General features: G+C 34.8%; 1 protein-coding gene across 1 annotated transcript in view; it reads right to left on the reverse strand.

The window, feature by feature from the left end:
* Positions 1–7529, reverse strand: part of NYAP2 (neuronal tyrosine-phosphorylated phosphoinositide-3-kinase adaptor 2) — a gene marked incomplete at its 3' end in the record, with an annotated part of 137222 nt that extends 129693 nt beyond the window's left edge. Inside the window, exon 1 of the mRNA XM_081328287.1 lies at positions 7318–7529. Within this exon, the coding sequence (XP_081184413.1) occupies positions 7318–7523 (206 nt within the window). The 5' untranslated portion in view covers positions 7524–7529. The remainder of the gene's footprint in view (positions 1–7317) is intronic.
* Between the last annotated feature and the right edge of the window lie 11331 nt (positions 7530–18860).

Here is an 18860-nt window from a genome sequence, read left to right on the forward strand (position 1 = left end):
AAGGCTGGCAGCTGAGACCAGCCCATCCACTCAAAACACACCCCCACCCAATCAGAACACACCCACCATTCAAAACACACTCCCACCCAATCAGAACACACCTAATCCCCCACCCAATCAGAGCACACCTCCACCCACAGAACACACCCCCTCTGGCAGTTTAAAAAAGAGGAACAAACAGCCACTACCACATGCTTCTCCCAGAAGAAGGAAGCTGAAGCCACCAGCCTGAGGATGATGGATGGGATTCCGTCAAAACGTTGCTCCTACACCTTCAACTCTACGCGGGGAAAAACCCGAATGACCAAAGATCCACATACAAACACATATATACTTTAACACTTTTATATCATTTTCATTCTCTCTCTCTCTCTCTCTCTCTGTGTGTGTGTGTGTGTGTGTGTGTGTGTGTGTGTGTGTGTGATATAAAAGTGTTAAAGATAATAATACTATTACTGTTGCCCAGCTTATCTGATTATCAAGTATTGCATAGAACACACACGACAGAAAGTTCCTCCTCTTTGGCAACATCTGTCTATATATTCTGAGGAAGAAGCAAAACAAAGTTTATGTGTTTTTTCTTGTTTTTTTCCTTTTCCTTTTCCTTTTTTCCTGGAAAGTAAATGATGGAAACTGGCAAACCATGGTAAAAACCACAGGCACCTGACTGCAAATGACTGTAAAGGTGAACTGGTTGCCAAGCATCCAAAATGCAATCTTATGACTGCAGAAGGTGGGGGATGTGGGTGCTGTAACTTCAACATTGTTCATAAATAGCTTTTGGGGGATCTTGCTTAATTTCAAATGGTAACTAACTAACTGAACTTTAAGCAAGAACTACCTGTTAATTAAGTGCTCTCACCAGTGCTTTTTTTGTAAAAGAAAAAGGTGCCGGAACTCACACATGTCATACATCCCGCCTTGCCTACCCTACAAGGTTCCATCCAAAAAAGGTGCCGGAACTCCGTTCTGAGCGTTCTATGACAAAAAAGCCCTGGCTCTCACAGATCATCTTAGTTTAATAAAATTTATTTTAAAATATTCTGTAAATATAATTTCAGTGCATTAATGCAAATAAGACCTGAATGTGGACAAGAATATCTGGAACTAAAGTCTGTTTTTAATTTTGTATTTACTACCTTTAATAAAGGATAGATATATGCGGGAAACAATATTATATTATTACCTTAAAAAAATCAGGATTCATGAATTGATGATTATATTTAATAAGGGCCAGCATCAGGTCATTTGAAAACTTTAAAATATAGATTTACCTATCAGGTCTCCATGAAAATAACATATATATTGAATCTAATCTTTAGCAGGCAAAACCCTTGATATGTTAGTTTGGTTTGTTTATAATGCATTCATAAAAATATTCAGAATCTTTAAACCTCCCGATGACTTACGTGTCTAATGAGTTTGCTGTCAAAATATTGATGGTTGATAGGCAAGTTCAAAACCTCTGGTCCAGCTTTCATTCTTTATATTAAAACCAAACTTGTCCTTCCAGCAAAACATATCTTTGTTCAAAGGTCAGTATCCTGAAAGTCTTTCGACTGATATTTTCTATTAAATAGGACAAATGGCCCACTATAAGGATTATTTTGCTGCTTAAATGTTATCTCTTTGTTCACTGTTGTCTACAACTGACTTTTAAAAATATTTTAGTCCCCTTCTCACATTTTTATCTTTCTAGTAGCCTCTAACACATTTATTTATGGAACTACAAGAATAACATGCAGGATCTTATATTCAGTTGCTCACTAAGAAGTAGTGTGGTCAAAAGGTGCAAGGCTACAAGGTTAATGGACCTGAGAAAATTAAATGATTGGATATGTATTATTTCATTGCACTTTATAAGATATAAACACAAATAAAATAATAGCTTTAGAGTGGGCATGTTTAATAGTACAGTTGTCAATAGTTAGCCATTATAGCAATGTAACACACAGGAATAATAAAGCAGTTCAGAATGTTGTGCTAATTTCCATTCCAAATTATATTGAAATATATATTTCAAAACCTAGCAAGAACTGAATTAGAAGGATATATATGGAAAAGTAGCGATAAGATCTGATCGATAAACAAAAAATGTTATTTTTTTTTCTTCCAATATCCTGAATGGATGGCACCTCCTTGACATTAATGGACAGCAATAAAGCTTTTGACAACTAAGTTACTGTCATCTGTAAATGATCCACAATGAAGTATATGTTTTGCACTAAGCAAAATTACTGTCATTTTATATAAAGTTTAAAATTTTTCTTTGTTTTTGTTTTGGAAAGCAAAGGTATCTGATACTAACAACGGCTAAAGATTACATCTATATTCAGTCCACAAAATCCATGTTAATGTTGACTTTGAAGTGCTGCAGACTTCATTGCTTAATGATCTGCCTAATTTATGGCCATTTTTTCTTTCCCAGCTATGCATTTTAGACAAAATATAGTCATTCTTTTTCAAACTACTTCCTTTATTGTTATCTCAATAAATCTGTTTTTTCCACTTCAGTTTGGAAGGAAAGAAGGAAGGAAGGAAGGAAGGAAGGAAGGAAGGAAGGAAGGAAGGAAGGAAGGAAGGATGATATGGAGGAAAATGTGTTAGGGAAATAATTTTTTCAATACTCATTTCTTCCTGGGCCTCTCAGATGTTAAAAATTCCATGGAATGCAGGTTCCTCTATTTCATACCAGGTAATACATCAAGCCTGGCTTTCACAACATTAACAAAAACAGGCCTTATTCTTAGAAGACCAGTGTTGGTCTATTTTGTGACTGAAGCAATTTAGATAGTCTTTTGCATGCCTTGCTCCAACATTGTAAAAATTCTTGCTCTGTCATTGAAAAAAACAGTTACAACTTCATCCATCATATTGTTGTTATATTTTTGGTTCTTCCCATTGCTACTACATTTACTTTTTTCCTGTAGGCCTAATTCCTAAAACAATCTAAAACAAGAAAGCCTCAAGGGGAGTTTTCCTTTTCTGATTTTTGTCTTTTTGTCACTTATGGTATTTGAAGAAGGCAATTATAGTATGAGATAGGTTGCTCTGAAAGATTAGCAGTGGAATCTACTAGGTCAGTGGTCTTCAAACTTGGCCCTTTTATGACTTGTGGACTTCAACTCCCAGAATTCCTTAGCCAGCGTGCCTAGCTGAGGAATTCTGGGAGTTGAAGTCCACAAGTCATAAAAGGGCAAAGTTTGAAGAACCCTGTACTAGGTGATGGATCTCCAAAAATCCATTAATGTCAAACCTCAATATTGAAACCAAGAGGTTCCTATACCTAGATTCTACTCTATCACAGTTTTCTCAAATAGACTGATGTGAAACCAAGAAACCAAGGTTTGTAACAGGAAGACAATTATTTAAATTTCCTTACTTCCCACAAGCACGCTTAGCAACCTCTTTTGAGCTTTAAAAGTTGTTATTTCTTTTTCTATTTGAAAGAGGCATTACAAGTAATCCTTTATTTAGTGACTGTTCAAAGTTATGACTGACCCACAAAAAGGACTTATGACCTTGATTTGAACTTCCAACAGCAGTATCTCCTGGGTCACATGATCAAATTTTGGGTACTCAGCAATCAGTTACTGAGCAATTTATATTTAAAATTCATCAGTGTTATTGAAATCCTCAAGTGGTGAACAGCCTTGTGTGTATATATAGCAATCTGATGAGCATAATGAATATATACATAAATATACGTAAATATTTTGTTATTTTAGCGATGTTGTTTTAATTGTTCATTGGGAGTTGTCTAAAGGTTGATATCAGATGTGCAGCTATATAAAAGCTTTAAATAAAATAAATAAAAATATCAAGAAAGTCATGGGGATATCCTTTGTGTGGCATACTAGTAACCATTGTCCCAAAAATGACAGAGGTGGAAGAAAATAGTTGCAGGACTTAAGATTGATCATATTTAATTGAAATTTCAATTTAGTTACTAACAATGAATAACATATTATTATATGATCACTCCTCATACATCTAATCACTGTTTATCTTCTGCCACATTAAAAAAAACCAGTCTGTTTCACTGTTTTGTTTCTAATCCATCAAGCACTCAAAAAGACATCCTCTTTAAGAGATCTTCTCTTGCTGACATGACTAAATTGACTGCTTATTGCTGACTGGAAGCCTCTTATACTGTAGACTTTTTGCATGAAACAGGGAAAAAATGAACTTGATATCTATATTTCTGATGATTAGACAGCATAGATTACAGAAAGAAGAGAGTTATAACTACAGAGTAAGATTTAAATTTATAATTGTATTTATAACTGCTATTAAAAAGACAATTTCTTTGTTTTGTTCTTCTTTCTTTTCCTTTTCCACACCTTTTTTTTGCATTTCTTGCATTTGTTTGCATTTTTAGTTTTCTCTTTGATTCCTTTCTTTTTCTTAACTTTTTCTTAGCTTGTATTAGTTTTTCTCCTTCTTTCTAAAAATATAATATTTCTCTCTCTCTCTCTTTCTCTTTATTTGTGTGTGTGTGTGTGTGTGTGTGTGTGTGTGTGAATGTAACAAAAACAAGAAAATCTCTTCAAGTATATTTCTTTTGGGCTTAAGTATTTATAAAAGTTAGGGTTGCTATTATTCATAACTTCTAAAAGATAAACATGGGCACTCTCTTTGACACTGAAGGCTATTTTGGAAATATGTCAAGACACAAAGGCTCTGGTTAACTTGCATGTAAAATCAGGATTAACAAACATCATTTAGATCACACACAGTGAACATGGGTAAAGATTCCATATAATGAACATGGGCTGGAGACACTATTATATCTATTACACATTTAAGAACATTGTACTTGAATACAAGAAAAAGTGCATCAGATCTTTGGAATTGATGTCCTCAGTTTTGATGTTTTTAATCACTGGAATCTATGTTGAATCCAGTCAATACGGGAGAACTGAACATCAGTTTAGAGATGCTCAGCCTATCCTTGAAGTTATTCCTCTGAAGGAGTAGGTGTCTACTTTGGAAATTTTCTTATCTTTTGGAGAGAGAAGATTTTTTTGACCAGATTTCTATTTTTTTCCAAACATATTAATAAGTTAACATATTAACTCATTCAATAACATGATAAAGCACAAACAGTATTCTGAGCACAAAGGCTTTATTAATCAGTTGAAAGAATGGGACATTCTGAAACATAGCAGAATGAGCTGTATTTCATTAATTTCTTTTAATTTTAATTCATCTTAAATTAAAATCTAATTAATCTAATTGTTGTCATGGCCCTTTTCTACATTTTATGATAAGAACTCCAGTATGCTACTCAGAAACATGCACACATACATACATATAAGATCAAGAAAAATTTCCTCCCCATCCAGAAAATTAACAACGAACAAGAGGAAGTAATAAACCTTATACCTTAGGAGTGCACAATTATAACTATAGCTGAATATATTGCAAAACACAGCATTTAATCTATCCAAATGAAATTTAGGCTGGCAAATAAACCCATCAGGAAAATAGCCAAATAGAGTTCTCTGCTTCCTAATAAGACATACTGCTGTAATTCATGTAACATAATAGCTTTATAGACTACAGATCTTTGTAGGCATTTATGTATTGTACATGATCTTGGACTGGTGCAAAGTGGCAGATTCTAAAGCAGGGAAAGGAAAGGAAAGGAAAGGAAAGGAAAGGAAAGGAAAGGAAAGGAAAGGAAAGGAAAGGAAAGGAAAGGAAAGGAAAGGAAAGGAAAGGAAAGGAAAGGAACACTGTAGACATGTAAACATATGGAGTTATTTTTTTGCATATGAAAGGATTTAAATGATGGGGTGATAGGAAATATGCATATTTATTTATTTGCAGGCTTTATTTGCATAGTGGATTCTAATAATGGTTAATGCTTCTGTGAGTGAGGGGTTTTTATTTATTTAGTCAACAGCTGCCCAACTAACAGAGGCTTTGCTTAACCTTTTCCACAATGTAGGAACATTAAATACATAAACAATAACCACAATGGTTAATATTATCCTCTCCTGTTTTATGTTCCTTTTTAATAGTTATTTTTAATTATGATTGGCTTTTTGTGTATTTATTATTTTTTAATCACGTTATACATTACTCATATCACTTTCCTGTGAGAGGGCAGGTACAGTAATATGAGAATAAAATTATTTAAACTTTATTTCCTTTTTAACATCATATATTCTAGAATAACTAAGACTATTTGGTAATGAAGCCCATGGAAATACGTTCATTCCAATTTTTTGTAGCCATTGTTATTGCAATCCAATATCCATTTGATGATAGGTGAGGCCCTTTCTGTGATATTCACCAAGACAGGCCATACAGCTAATGAGGCAAAGTCTTGCTCATCTCCACAGCCGTGCTTCTTCAGCTGGGGGAATGGTGAAACAACAGAGGTGCTTCATAAAATTTGGCCTCATGCACTCATACTTGAATGGCTGCTGTGTTTTCAATGCAGAGGTACCCCTTGAAATCCACAACAAACATGGTGTTTGAAAGCCAAAATCTCCCCATGTTATTGCTGATAGACAAATGTGACTTTCTGCTGACAGTCCTGAATCAGATATAACCAGCATTTGTTCGTACACTTTCAAGGCTCTAAATTGGAACCAACCATATACAATTATAATAATTGTTGGCAGGATTTAGAAGATACTTGTTCAAATTCTCTTGCGGAAAAGCTAAGCATTTCCTTCTTCCATGCTATTCAGTTGCAAAGATAGAGAACCCATCGCCCACTAGCTACATAGAGCCCCCAGTTCTGCTTTCTGCTTGCCCTGGAATCCCCCACAATCATATTGTCAAAACACAATAGCAGATTGCCAAACAGTACTATATTGTTTTTCTCTGATTTAGGGGGGCAAAAAATAGAGACAAAATAGTCTCTATTTCTATCCAGAAACATTATAGTGACATACCAAATAGCCCTGCAATCCTCAGGTACATTTTTAAAAAGTGTGATTTAAATTGGACAAATAGACACTCTTCTGTCAGTGACCTAATCCATTTGCCCCTAGCAGCGCAAGTTTTCAGTAATATGTCAGTATGAAACTTTTCCAAATAAAGATAAACTTGATTTATTGGGCTACCAATTTCATGATTTATCTATCTAATTTAATTTTAGTCCACTGAAAGCTGCCTTTTTAAGCTACCCATCTCATAGACTTACTTCCTCATTTCTATTCTAAAAATCCACTGAAATAACTAAACCAATTTTTTACAGCTGCACAATTAATTGTTAAAAGTACAACCATTGCTCCAGCCCATGTATATGCTGCAGATCTTTAACAAAGCCATAGTTTCTAAAAAACCAGTCCTTACCGTTTTATTGCTTCTTCTTGTTTCCGGCGCTTTTCGTTCTTTTCTTTCAAGTAAGCCAGATTGGTTTCATTTCTCATGCGATCGTTCTCCCGAGCGATGTCAGAAGCATTCTGTATAACCAAACCATCATAGGCCTTCATGCCCATATCTTCAATGTACTGGAGAAAAGTGCCCAAAGTGACCTCCTCTTGATTAGAATTCATCATCTTGTGGGAAATAATTCCTGTGGATTGACAAAAGGAAAAATGTTCATGCACACGTACATTATTTCACTGGTTTTCTGCCCATTCTTAAATCAATGAAAAATTCAAAATTTGTCAGGGTTATCAAATGCAATTTTATTTTAAGCTGAAAGCAGTTTGAGTAACTGTTGGATTTTGTATTTTAAAAAATAAGGAATAGCCATTCCACGCTTCTTTGTGTCACTCACCTAATAGAATTTAAAACTTTCTAACTTATTTTTGAGTGTGCTCCAATTTGGGCTGCTATTAGCTCTGTGAGCTCTGTCTTAAATGAATTGCATCAAATAAAATCTTTATTGCTATATACTGAATTAGCTTTTTTTTCTTCTGATCTATTCTCTCCCACTTTGCTTGATGGAAAATACTGGAAATTTCAGAAGTTTGTTCATTGGCTATTGCCTTTCTTTCTTATCATCAAACACAACTGATTTAATTTAGAATTTATATAAGGTCTAAATTTACAGCAAGCATTTTCTAATGTTGTGACCTGTATCATATAAACACACATACACATAGACAAATTTCATGGTTTTATTTATTCTTCTATTTATGTATTTATCATATTTCTACATTGTCCATCTCACCTAAGTGATATATGGATTAATATATGACACTTGGCTGTCATCCCAAGGAAGTATTCACTCTAAATCCACATGTTCCTTTGGTTAAGATAAATTCCATGCATCTGATTGAAGTTGATTGTGGTCCATGAAAACTTTGGCAATAGTAGAAGCATTTCTAAAGTGCTACCAGATTGGTTTGGGGTTTAATGATTCATTTTTATTTAGAAAACAATGTTCTAAAAGCAACCCTCAAGGGAATGTATTGATAATACCCTCATACAAATAGTATTACAGCTTCTAATTACATTCAGCCATTATAATCATATTTAATTTTAAATGCTTGGAGAACACCTCAGTATGAGTTCATTTCGTGGTTTTGACAGCAAGCAATGATACTGAGGCCCATATGCTTAGTAGTGAAGCAAATGTAAAGTTAGAAAGATTGTTTGCTTTTTCACCAATTCCCATGCTGCTGAAGATCAACAAATTATATTCAAAAATATTTCAGAATTTGCAATGGCAAAGATAGGACTGAATTAAAGTTTACGCTGCATGAGTAAAAGGCAAATCTTATAATAGTTCCATCCAGGCCAAAAAAAAAAGCCCACAGTTTTCCCCCTTATCTGTTCTCTATCATTTGGTGAAAGAGAAATTTATTTTTGAACTGCCTGCTGAAGTAGATAATTTCAGTGAAATTCTCACAGGTGGAATACGGTGTAGTTGTCCTTATGAGACAAACCATAGGATGAATGAATATGCTGTGTTTCATTCTAAATCATCTCACCACCAATTTGTGCCCTTGCTAGGCTTGTCAGAGTTCAGTTAAGTCCCAAGGGAAGACATAACTGCACTTTTTTCATTGGCTTTTTCAGATTGAAAGGTTTGGGCAGCAAAAAAAAGCCTTAAAGATATGAAAGCCCAAGTAACAGAAAACAATGGCAGCATCTGCACTGTCTGACAATTCCAACTTTGAAATAACCTGAAAACACTACCAAAAGAAATATCAAAAGAAATGTTCAGGTATACTGACCATAAAGTAAGAAAACTTTGAAATAAATTAAATTCAAGCATGTTGTATTTAAACCAATGGGAACAAAATACACTATAAATTAGGAAGGGTCATTTACCCAAGGCCTAAGAAAGGGGATACATTGGCAACCTTGTTTGTTTTTACTTTCTGCATTAATGATGTGACTCTTTGCTTTAATGATTCTGGATTTCATATACTTAAGATTGCAGATCAAAATTATCATTGATATGGATATGCAATAATTTAGTTTCAAAGCAAAGTTTGCTTTGGAGTACATGGGGTATACCTGAAATCTGTTCCAGAAGGAGCTGGATCTTTTTCCATACATTCCAAAGCACTTTTTTACCATTAAATACAAAGCCTGATATTTCTATTGTATACTAGTCACTTTCCTTAACTAAAATTTTCGTGAAAGTGAGGTGCCCGAACATCTATACCTATGAAGTGAGCCAAAGAAATCTGGGGGAAAAAAGCTACTTTCACAGTTTGAGAAAATGTGCTTTGTACATACTACTGCTTCAAAACATCTGTTTTGAATGATTTACACAAACTGTAAATTATACTTTTACTAAAAACAACAGAGGGGAAAAAGGTGAAAGGAAGCATGGGAAAAGACTAGAAGTATAGAATATTGGATGATGTGTTTGAATCCTAAAGAGACAGCAGCAATTTTACAATGGAAACACAAAACAATGTTGTGTTGTTATTGTTCCTCCATTCAATCGTACGTGATTCTCAGACATTGTCTGTACAGGTCCCTGCAGTTTTCTTGGCAAGGTTTTTCAGAAGTGGTTTCCATTGCCTCCTTCTTAGGACTGAGTGAAAGTGAATTGTCTCAAGGTTACCCAACTGGTTCTGTGCCTAAGATGGGACTCCTTAACCTTAAGGCTTAACTACTACACCAAACTCTGGTAGTTTGTACTGTACAAATGTTGTACTTAGCAGTCTAAATCCAAATGTAATTTGTAAGACGTGTTAAAGAAAGCCATTTTTTCTTCAACATCAATGAAGCTAATATAATGGGGCACTAAATAATACAGAACTCAGTTTTTCCAACTTTTAATATTGTCTCAGTCATTCTTACATTGTTTAAAGTAAATCAGTATTATGAACACTTTTACATTAAAAATACTAAACTGAACTTGAAGTGAATGAGAACCCCAAGCTAAATCACCTATTCACTTTGCTATATTATAATCCTTTATATCCTAGGGAATATTACTGTATTTAGCCTTTAATAGTTTGATTTCAAGATTTCATTGCCTGTATATCGCAGATTTGTCACTGAGCTGAGCTGATTGTAATATTTGACTTTATTAACATTTAAAGAGGTTACATGTTTTCTACATATCTATTATTATTGTCCTTAGCTTTTACACTGTTTTAAATTTATTGTATACAAAGGAAATATACAATACACTGTGAATTCATATTTTCTCTGAAAATAAGCCTTTTAAGGTTCCAGCCAGTCTTTCCCTACAAGCAGTGCATTTCTCACTTTTCCTCACAACATTTCTTATCTCCTGAACTGCATTTCATGACTGTTAAATATGTTCAATCTTGGGATTTTTTAGAAAATATCTGCATTTTAGGATTACAGGAAACTTTTTCTCTTCATTGTGGCAGAACATAGGATTGCCCTGTTCTTTCTAGTTTCTTGACAAAACCATTTTTCCTACAAATCAAATTGTATTCACCACCTATGCATGCTATTGGATGGATTAATGGTGAACCAGTTATAAATTCAATACTGAGTATCAACAATTTAATATCGACAATTTATACAATGTTGTTGTTTGATGACTAGAGAAAATATTCAGCCAGCTAACTCTGCTACAAGACAGAAGTTTATGTATGGAGGTCACAGTTTCCTTTAAAACACAGCATGGTTTAAAATTTTTACTACTTTTCCTTCCTCTCTTTCTTACAGTCATGATGGAGTGCTGTGACAGGAGGGAATGCCTTAGAATCATGTGCAAAAGGTTTTCTGCAGAGAAGAAATGAAGTTCTCAGAAGGTGTCTTTTTACCTTTCATTTTCCCTATTGGTTTATTCAACTTACACAGCAAGGTCACTGCATGATACATTCCTTTTTTGGGGGGGCTGTGAATACTCACATGACTAATTCCTGTAGGATAACAATGCATGTGAAATTTCAGTAAATGAAAATAAATAATTGATTGTGTTTTTCAATCAAGTCTCTGATTTCCTGAAAAGTGATGACTTAATATAATAAAAAAAAACCTGAAGAACTCAGATGCTAAAATCACTCAGTAAAAAGACAAAGGGGAATCCCATGAATTATGTCAGACTAATTAAAAACAATAATGTTCCAGTGCATCTAAGACTATAATATGATGATGAAGAAGAACATATATGTACAAGTATGTGCATTATTCCTGACCTCATTTAGCAGCTCTGGTTAAGTCAGCTTTCCACAATTTAATAGTTTATGGATGAATTGCTAATTAAATTCCAATAATTTCTTCCTTAAGTAATTCTGTGAATTTACAATCCCAATGTAGAGATTGATAAATTGGAGATACTAATCATAATATTTTGATGATTTATAGAATGGGGAGTAGTGCCAAGGGGTGGAGTATAATTATCTGAAAAGATTGTGATAGATAGCACATAAACAAACAGATTAGGGAACTAGTATGTGACCCATCTCAACTTCTTCTTTGTGTAGCCTTTCCCTTGTTGGAGGAAATTCTTCTTAAACAAAAGGAAGTAAACTTATATTTCTCCTTACTATTAACAGCATTGTGGGGAAAGAGGGATCGTCAAGATGCTATAGAAAAAACAATGTAGTGAACTTCCTGTTTTTTGTCTTGTTATACCTCTGGTATAACTGATGTACAAGTCAGAGTCATCTAATAAGTTTCATGGCTCAGTTAGGAACTGAAGCTGAATCTTCCCCAGTATTAATTCAGCATTATAATCTCTACATCCAATTGTCTCTCATGCAAATTTTGCAGAATGCTGCTCATTTGTCAAAAGAATTCTCTGCATGACTCCTAGCCATTTTCAGCACACTGATGAAAATCCTCACTTGGATTTTTTTTTCAGATTTGCATGGAAAATTTCCTAGTCAGCCTAAGAAGCCTCTTGACCCATATGGTTAGCCAGATGAAGTTCCTTGTGTAGAGTTTCAAGTGGTTACTGTGATGCAATTTGCATGTGTGGTTTGAGCTGTGCTGTGCTGGAGGGAAAACAAAATATGGACAAAGGGATAGGACAGGTTGTTAAAAGATAACCTATTCCAGAAATTAGAAATTAATTCCCTATCACTTACATCCTGGTCTTGAATTACAGTTATATTTTTTTCCAGCTAAATGGGAGAATGTAAAAGAAATATTTTTTCAAGCTTACACAAGTCAGCATGCAGATTCCCCTTTATCCTCTCTTTGATATGTTCATTTCTCAGCACATGTAAATTCTAATGGAACAATGACATCATCAAATAGCAGATGCATTCCATTCCAGTTGTAGCAGTTGGATTCTCTTTGAAAGATTTATATTCTTACAAGACATTTAAGTGCAATACAGACAGACCACATTCCGTTTATACCAAACTGCTGACTGCAGCACCACTATACAGTAGGTGTATTGCACTGTGGATTCTCCTCTCTTTCAGAGTTGGTGCCTTCTATACAATGGCTTTTAGAAGACATAATTTCTCTGATAGGCACATTGTCAATGAAATTCTCATATTGTGTCTGGCTCCTTCTTCATTATTTTTAAGTGGACCTAATTTTTGAAAGGAAATGACTTTTGATTTCACATGGTAGACATGCTGGGAAATATTATCTAAGTTTTTTATGTATTGCTAAAATTACTGATAATGGCAAAGACAGAGCAAAGTCTAAACTTTTCTACAAAGTCTTAAGTAAGTTCAACCTACCTAGAAACTTTCTATGCACAGTTGCATTAATTTATTGTTTATGTGTATGTGTACATGTAAGAGCTTGTGCACTGGCATGTGTATGGGCATGCTTATGTAGTTGTGTTTGCACATGTTCATTTACATATATGGACTTTACAGGGAATTAAGAAAAGCTATCTTTACACCCGAAAGAAGCCACTTGTGTGAAAGTATTAGGAATAAAGAACTTTACAAACTGCATATATTAAGGATGGGCATAATTTGCACAATAGATTCTCCTTCCTGCAGGCCATAGTGCACAGGGCTTGAAGAATGTAGATCACTGATACTGTTATTATAGTGGTTTACTTGTCAGTGGTAAGACATTTATGCCATGATGCCTTTTTCATATGTGTCTTAATCCCAAATGCAATTTCCTAACAGGCAAGTAACATATAGCTAGAGTCTCAACAGCCAGAAACACCCACAACTGGCAAATTAAGCTTATCTATTGATAACTAGGGCTGCTTGGTTAGGTTCGAAGAGAAATGTATCATATTTACTTAAGTATATGTCATCATGTTCTTAGAGGGGCATGTAGAGAAGAGAACAAGGTAAAGTGAAGATATTTTGTCTAAGAGAAAGAAATTTAAAATATGACATATTAATGATATGCTTTATATAAGAAATAATTAATATAGGTATAAAAGATATTTGCAATATGTGTTTCAGAAAAATAGGGAAAACATTTTAATAATTTAGCATGGCTTTTACAAATAAACACTCCACCCACCAAATTTCTTATAAGACAGTCTAATGCACAGAAAAAGAAAAAGAAATCCCAATACATTACATTTTAGTTTAGCTACTGTTTAATTAATATTTTTAAAACACAGAAAGTTTTTCATTAGATAATTCTAGACTGAAAATAAATCAATTTTTGCTGATATACATCTTTTACAGGCATTTCATTTCATTAGCATGCTTGGAGGTTGTTTTAAATAAATGGATGGATAGATGGATAGATGGATAGATGTATGGATGAATAACATATGTGCATGCATATATGCATACGTATATATACATACCAAGATTAAAGTCCTTGGGGGACTGCTAAGTGCAATAATTAAAGGTGACTTTTATCTGTCAAAGCCCTTTCCTATGATTTAGCTCAGTGCAGAGTGAAGGGATATTTCAGCACCATTAAAAAACCCAACAGATTTTGCAGACTGGCTCAGTTTTTCTTCAGTTAAAGTGCTTGCGATCTCCTTGGCAAAGATATCCAAATTGTAGCATTCTGCATCTCCAGAAGTCAGTATGTTTAATTCAAAATACAGGTCTTCTCCATACAGGATTAAAAAAAGGCTTTTAAAGTTTGACTTTCAAAAATACAGTATTGGGAAGAGAGAGGATCTGGCATCTTAAATCCACCTTGAAAGAAAGGACAGTTAAGGTATCAGGGGCACCAGTGGTACCCTGCCTTGAAGTCCAAAAGAAATGAAATGGGAGGGTTTTTTGCCCACTTCACCACACAGAAGATTACAGCACCAGCATATGTGATGATAGAGAGGGGGTTAAGGTGCCTCATTGGAGTGGATGCTGTGGAGACCAAGAGAAAGAAACGGCATGGATAGAAAGCATTGTATCCAAATGGCTTCGTGCAGTTGGAAAAGCAGTCCTTGTTGCCATCTAAACACGGAAGGTTGTAAAACAGTCTTTCTTGCGCTCTTTCCCTCTTCCCCCCCCCCCGCCTTCTCGCTGTCTCTCTCTCTCCCTTTCTGTTGATGCTGTTGTTGATTAATCAGGGATTCTCAAACAAAGAGAAAGCCTACCTTCGGCTTTGAGCAGTAATCTGAGGCTTCACTTTTCCTGCAATCCGTTTGCATTCAGTAGCCGAGCAGCCAGCATTCTAGCACCTTGGACAGTTCCCTTTTTGCTTTCCTTAGGCCCGTTGGGGGGAAAAAATTGAGGCAGGGGAACTAGTGAAGAAATGGCAAGAGACTGGAAAGCAGCAGCCTTCGACTCCAGCTTGCAGTCCCCAGGGGCGCAGCTGCTTATTAAAACCTCCTATGTAGACAACAGATACTCTCTCTTTTCTCTTGGCTACACAGAAGTCTGACCAGCAAAATAATCCAGTGTCGGTGTGGGTGTGGGGGTGTGGAATCGGAACAAATCCACCCTCTTTAGGTAGGACAAAATATGAAACAAGACTGTTCCATTCTTATCCCCCACTCCCCAAAAAACATCCCTCCACGGAGAATGGACAAGTTAACCTTTAGTCCTGGAAAGAGCAGCCACTTAGAGAGAACATTTAAGTCTCGGCTTGAGATCACATATTGATGTATCGTTTGCACTCACCCTCGTTGTAAAAGCCATGCAAAGCTCACAATTACTGCTGACGCAGATTAGGCTGCTGCTTGGGGAATGGTAGGAGGAGCTTTTTAACCTCATCAAAACAACTTCCCACCACCTGCTCCCACTGCATGAAAACATATCTCCCCTACTTGGAATGAGTAACCATGTAATCATATGATTTGTAAGGCATTTGAGACTAGTGCAAGACTTCCTGTAGGTTAGTGGATATGAAGCAAATGAAGCTGTGATCTATATGATGTACCACAATATTTTATAACACCACTTTACTTTCACTATAAAAAGATGAAATAGTTTTAGATCAGTATCAAAATAAAAAATATATATCTTTATTGTAGCAGGCAAAATTTTCAAATACCTTTAATCAACAATTAACTAAATAAATAGATATTTTGAGACAAATGTATATTTCATAATGAATATGAATCCACTGATCAATTAAAAATGTTGTCTAACTAGCTTTTTCCCAACCTTTGTCACCTTCTAGATGGGTACTTAAGTATAGCTACCAGAATTCTCAGTCATCATGGTTATAGCCATGGTGACTGGTAGTTCCCACACATGTGGGTAGCATTAGGTTAGAAAAGAGAAATCTGTGTGGAAGATAGATTCATGTCAATGAGGAGCTTCATGTTGCAGAAACAGCACACTCTGCTTTCTTGAGCACTGGCTTCTGCTTGATATGGGGCTTATGTCAACCAGTTTGATTTTTATTTTTGCATTTTTTTTAAAAAAAATCTGATGTTAGCCACTGAAAGTCACCACAGTGAATGTGTGGCTATATAAATCAAACAAATAAATAAGAAGTACTAGTAGACTTTTCTTAGCTGGAAACTGCCTTTGGTTAATGTGCTACTCCTACTTAGGAACCATTTCCTTCAACAAATTAAAAAAAACACCATGTAATATATGCTACAACTAAAATGGGGGTGGGGTGGGGGAATGAGCTGTCATGATGCTTTATGAAACTGCTTCAAAATATGATGTCCATGAATCTTCCTCAAAATGAAGCAACTCTTTGAAGATATGTATTGTCCAGTTTGATAATGACTGGCTTTGGCCTCCATGGTTTCCCTCAGGAAGCTTTCCTAGCTGTAGGACCAGATCAATGCAAAGCATGTATTCTACATTGAGCATCAACTCCTTTTTATTGGAAATATCTGGTCTTAATATCCATTTATTTATTAAAAGACTGCATATTTGTGCATATTCACATGTGTGGTGTGTGGCAGGAGTAACTTTGCTAGACCTACTGAAGCTAAAAGATGTTATGCTTATTATTTTGCTTTGCCTTTGGAATCTGTCTCCTATTTATAGCTCACATACTGGCCAAATTATACAGTTCAGTGAAAACAAAAATGATGCTCAGATGATAAATACAGAAAATACATAACAATGGAGATGGTTTGAATGAGGATTATTATAAAATAAGATAGAAGATGGTACTCCCACAATCTTTAGTTTGTAAGTACAGCATATATGTATTGAAATTCTTCCTATATCTTTCAGTTTCTTGTATTTGCTTTGATAAGTTGATACAGATATAACAGTATCAAGGCACAAACTGTATTACAATAGATTTTATAGTCCATGTTTAACTGCGTTCCACTAAATACAATTAGGATAGAGCCAAAGCTTTCAGAAGGATATAACTCTTCAATTTCTAATTTAGATGGCCAGTGGGGTTCAATATGGGGGTTGAATTATGAATGTATACAATATAGTAAATCTGACTAAATCACCCTGATTTCTTATTAAAGTAATTTGTTCATCCAATCTAAATTACATATTATATAATGAGGAAGAATCAATCCCCTCAGCAACAATTTTGAGATGCCTGTGGGTTAACCAAAAATATATATTTATCCTCCAGATATATATTCTAGATTTCTTATTTTCCCACATTTTCCTCAAAGGAGCAAGCAACTTGAATCTTGACCAGAGATGGATCCTAAACTTATTTATCTGGAATCCCAGACATTGTTTTGAAATTGGTGGCATAGTTTCCCACTTTGTACATGAACACAGAGACACACACAGAGAGAGACAATCTGTATGCTACCCAATTCCAAAATTGCTCTGGGAAACCACAAAAATAGGCTTAATGATGTTTTAAAAAACTGTAAATTTTTTGGTATATTTGCTCTAAAAATGTTAGCCAAATACATAACCTCTCCTCCATCATTTGCATTTCATAACCTTGTCTTTTCCACAAAGCTAAAAATTACCTACCAGTGGAACAGTGTTCAAAATGTCAAATTAAATAACAGTTACATTTAACTGCTATATTAAATTTTCTTTAAAAATATCATTGTTATATATTTCTTTAGCTGCAGTAAAGTATGAATCACTTGAAATTGGTTCCATGTTTAAAAAAACTAAAAGCTTATAACACAACTGAAATAATATTTCTAAATGCTATATTGAAAGAAACTTTCCAATCTTTCTAAATGATCATGGATGCATTATTTCTACCTCTGAAATTAATGGGGTATTCCAAATGCTCTGGACCACCACTGGTCTAGATCATGGCTTGGAGTAACACATGTTCAACCAGCATTAGGTATTTTTTTGTAATTATTTGAAAAGAATAATTTTGGCCCAAGCTTTACTGTAGCAGGTTACCAATGGTGGATACAGTGGAAAGTTGTGAACTGAATTTTGTTGAATAAGCAGCCATTGGTAATAAATTGATATGCTAGCAGTAATGTGTGAGTAATGTTGTGGATTTGACAGAAATGTTATCAATACTGCATTGCATATAGGACAAAGTTGTGATCTCTTGACTTGTGTAGCCAATAAATAAGCATACCTCTGGTAAAGGCAGTAGTTCCACCAGTAGCAATTACATATGTGTTTAGTTTGGAATGTTGTAAATGACACATACAATGGCAGTGATGGAATACATTTGTACAAAAATGTAACAGTGGTGGAGAAGACAATAGAAAACCATTGCACTGTATTTTCAGAGGAAATATCAGTGAGCATTGATGGTTACCAACTGCTAGTAGGACATGATACTAAATGAGGATCCTTCTCCAGCACCATTTAATTTTCAAGCGCTGGAAATGTGTGAAAGGTAATATAAAAATAACCAAGCCATTCTTCTTTATATCAAACTTCAGCAACCTACAATACAGCTCATGGCCCTGATCTAGTCTACCACCTGAAGTTACCAAGCATAAACTCTCAAAAAGAAATATATCCACCTTGCCTGCAATGGTCCTAAAAAGAAAAAAAAGTTTTGATTCTATTCTAGGCCTGTTGTAAAAATAAATTATTTTAATAAATTGTAACCACACAAGCCCATGTAAAAGCATAGATAAATGTTTATAGTATATCTTCAGTTACTGAGGTCTCTTTCTCCTCCATCCATAAGCATTTCTTTCCTCAACCTCAAGAGGAGCCCCAAAACTCTACTGAACATGCTCTCATTTTCCCTTAATGACATGTCTCCTTTTGTATCCA

Source organism: Vipera berus, assembly GCF_964194415.1.
Source record: "Vipera berus genome assembly, chromosome: 5".
In the NCBI taxonomy this organism is placed as follows: domain Eukaryota; kingdom Metazoa; phylum Chordata; class Lepidosauria; order Squamata; family Viperidae; genus Vipera; species Vipera berus.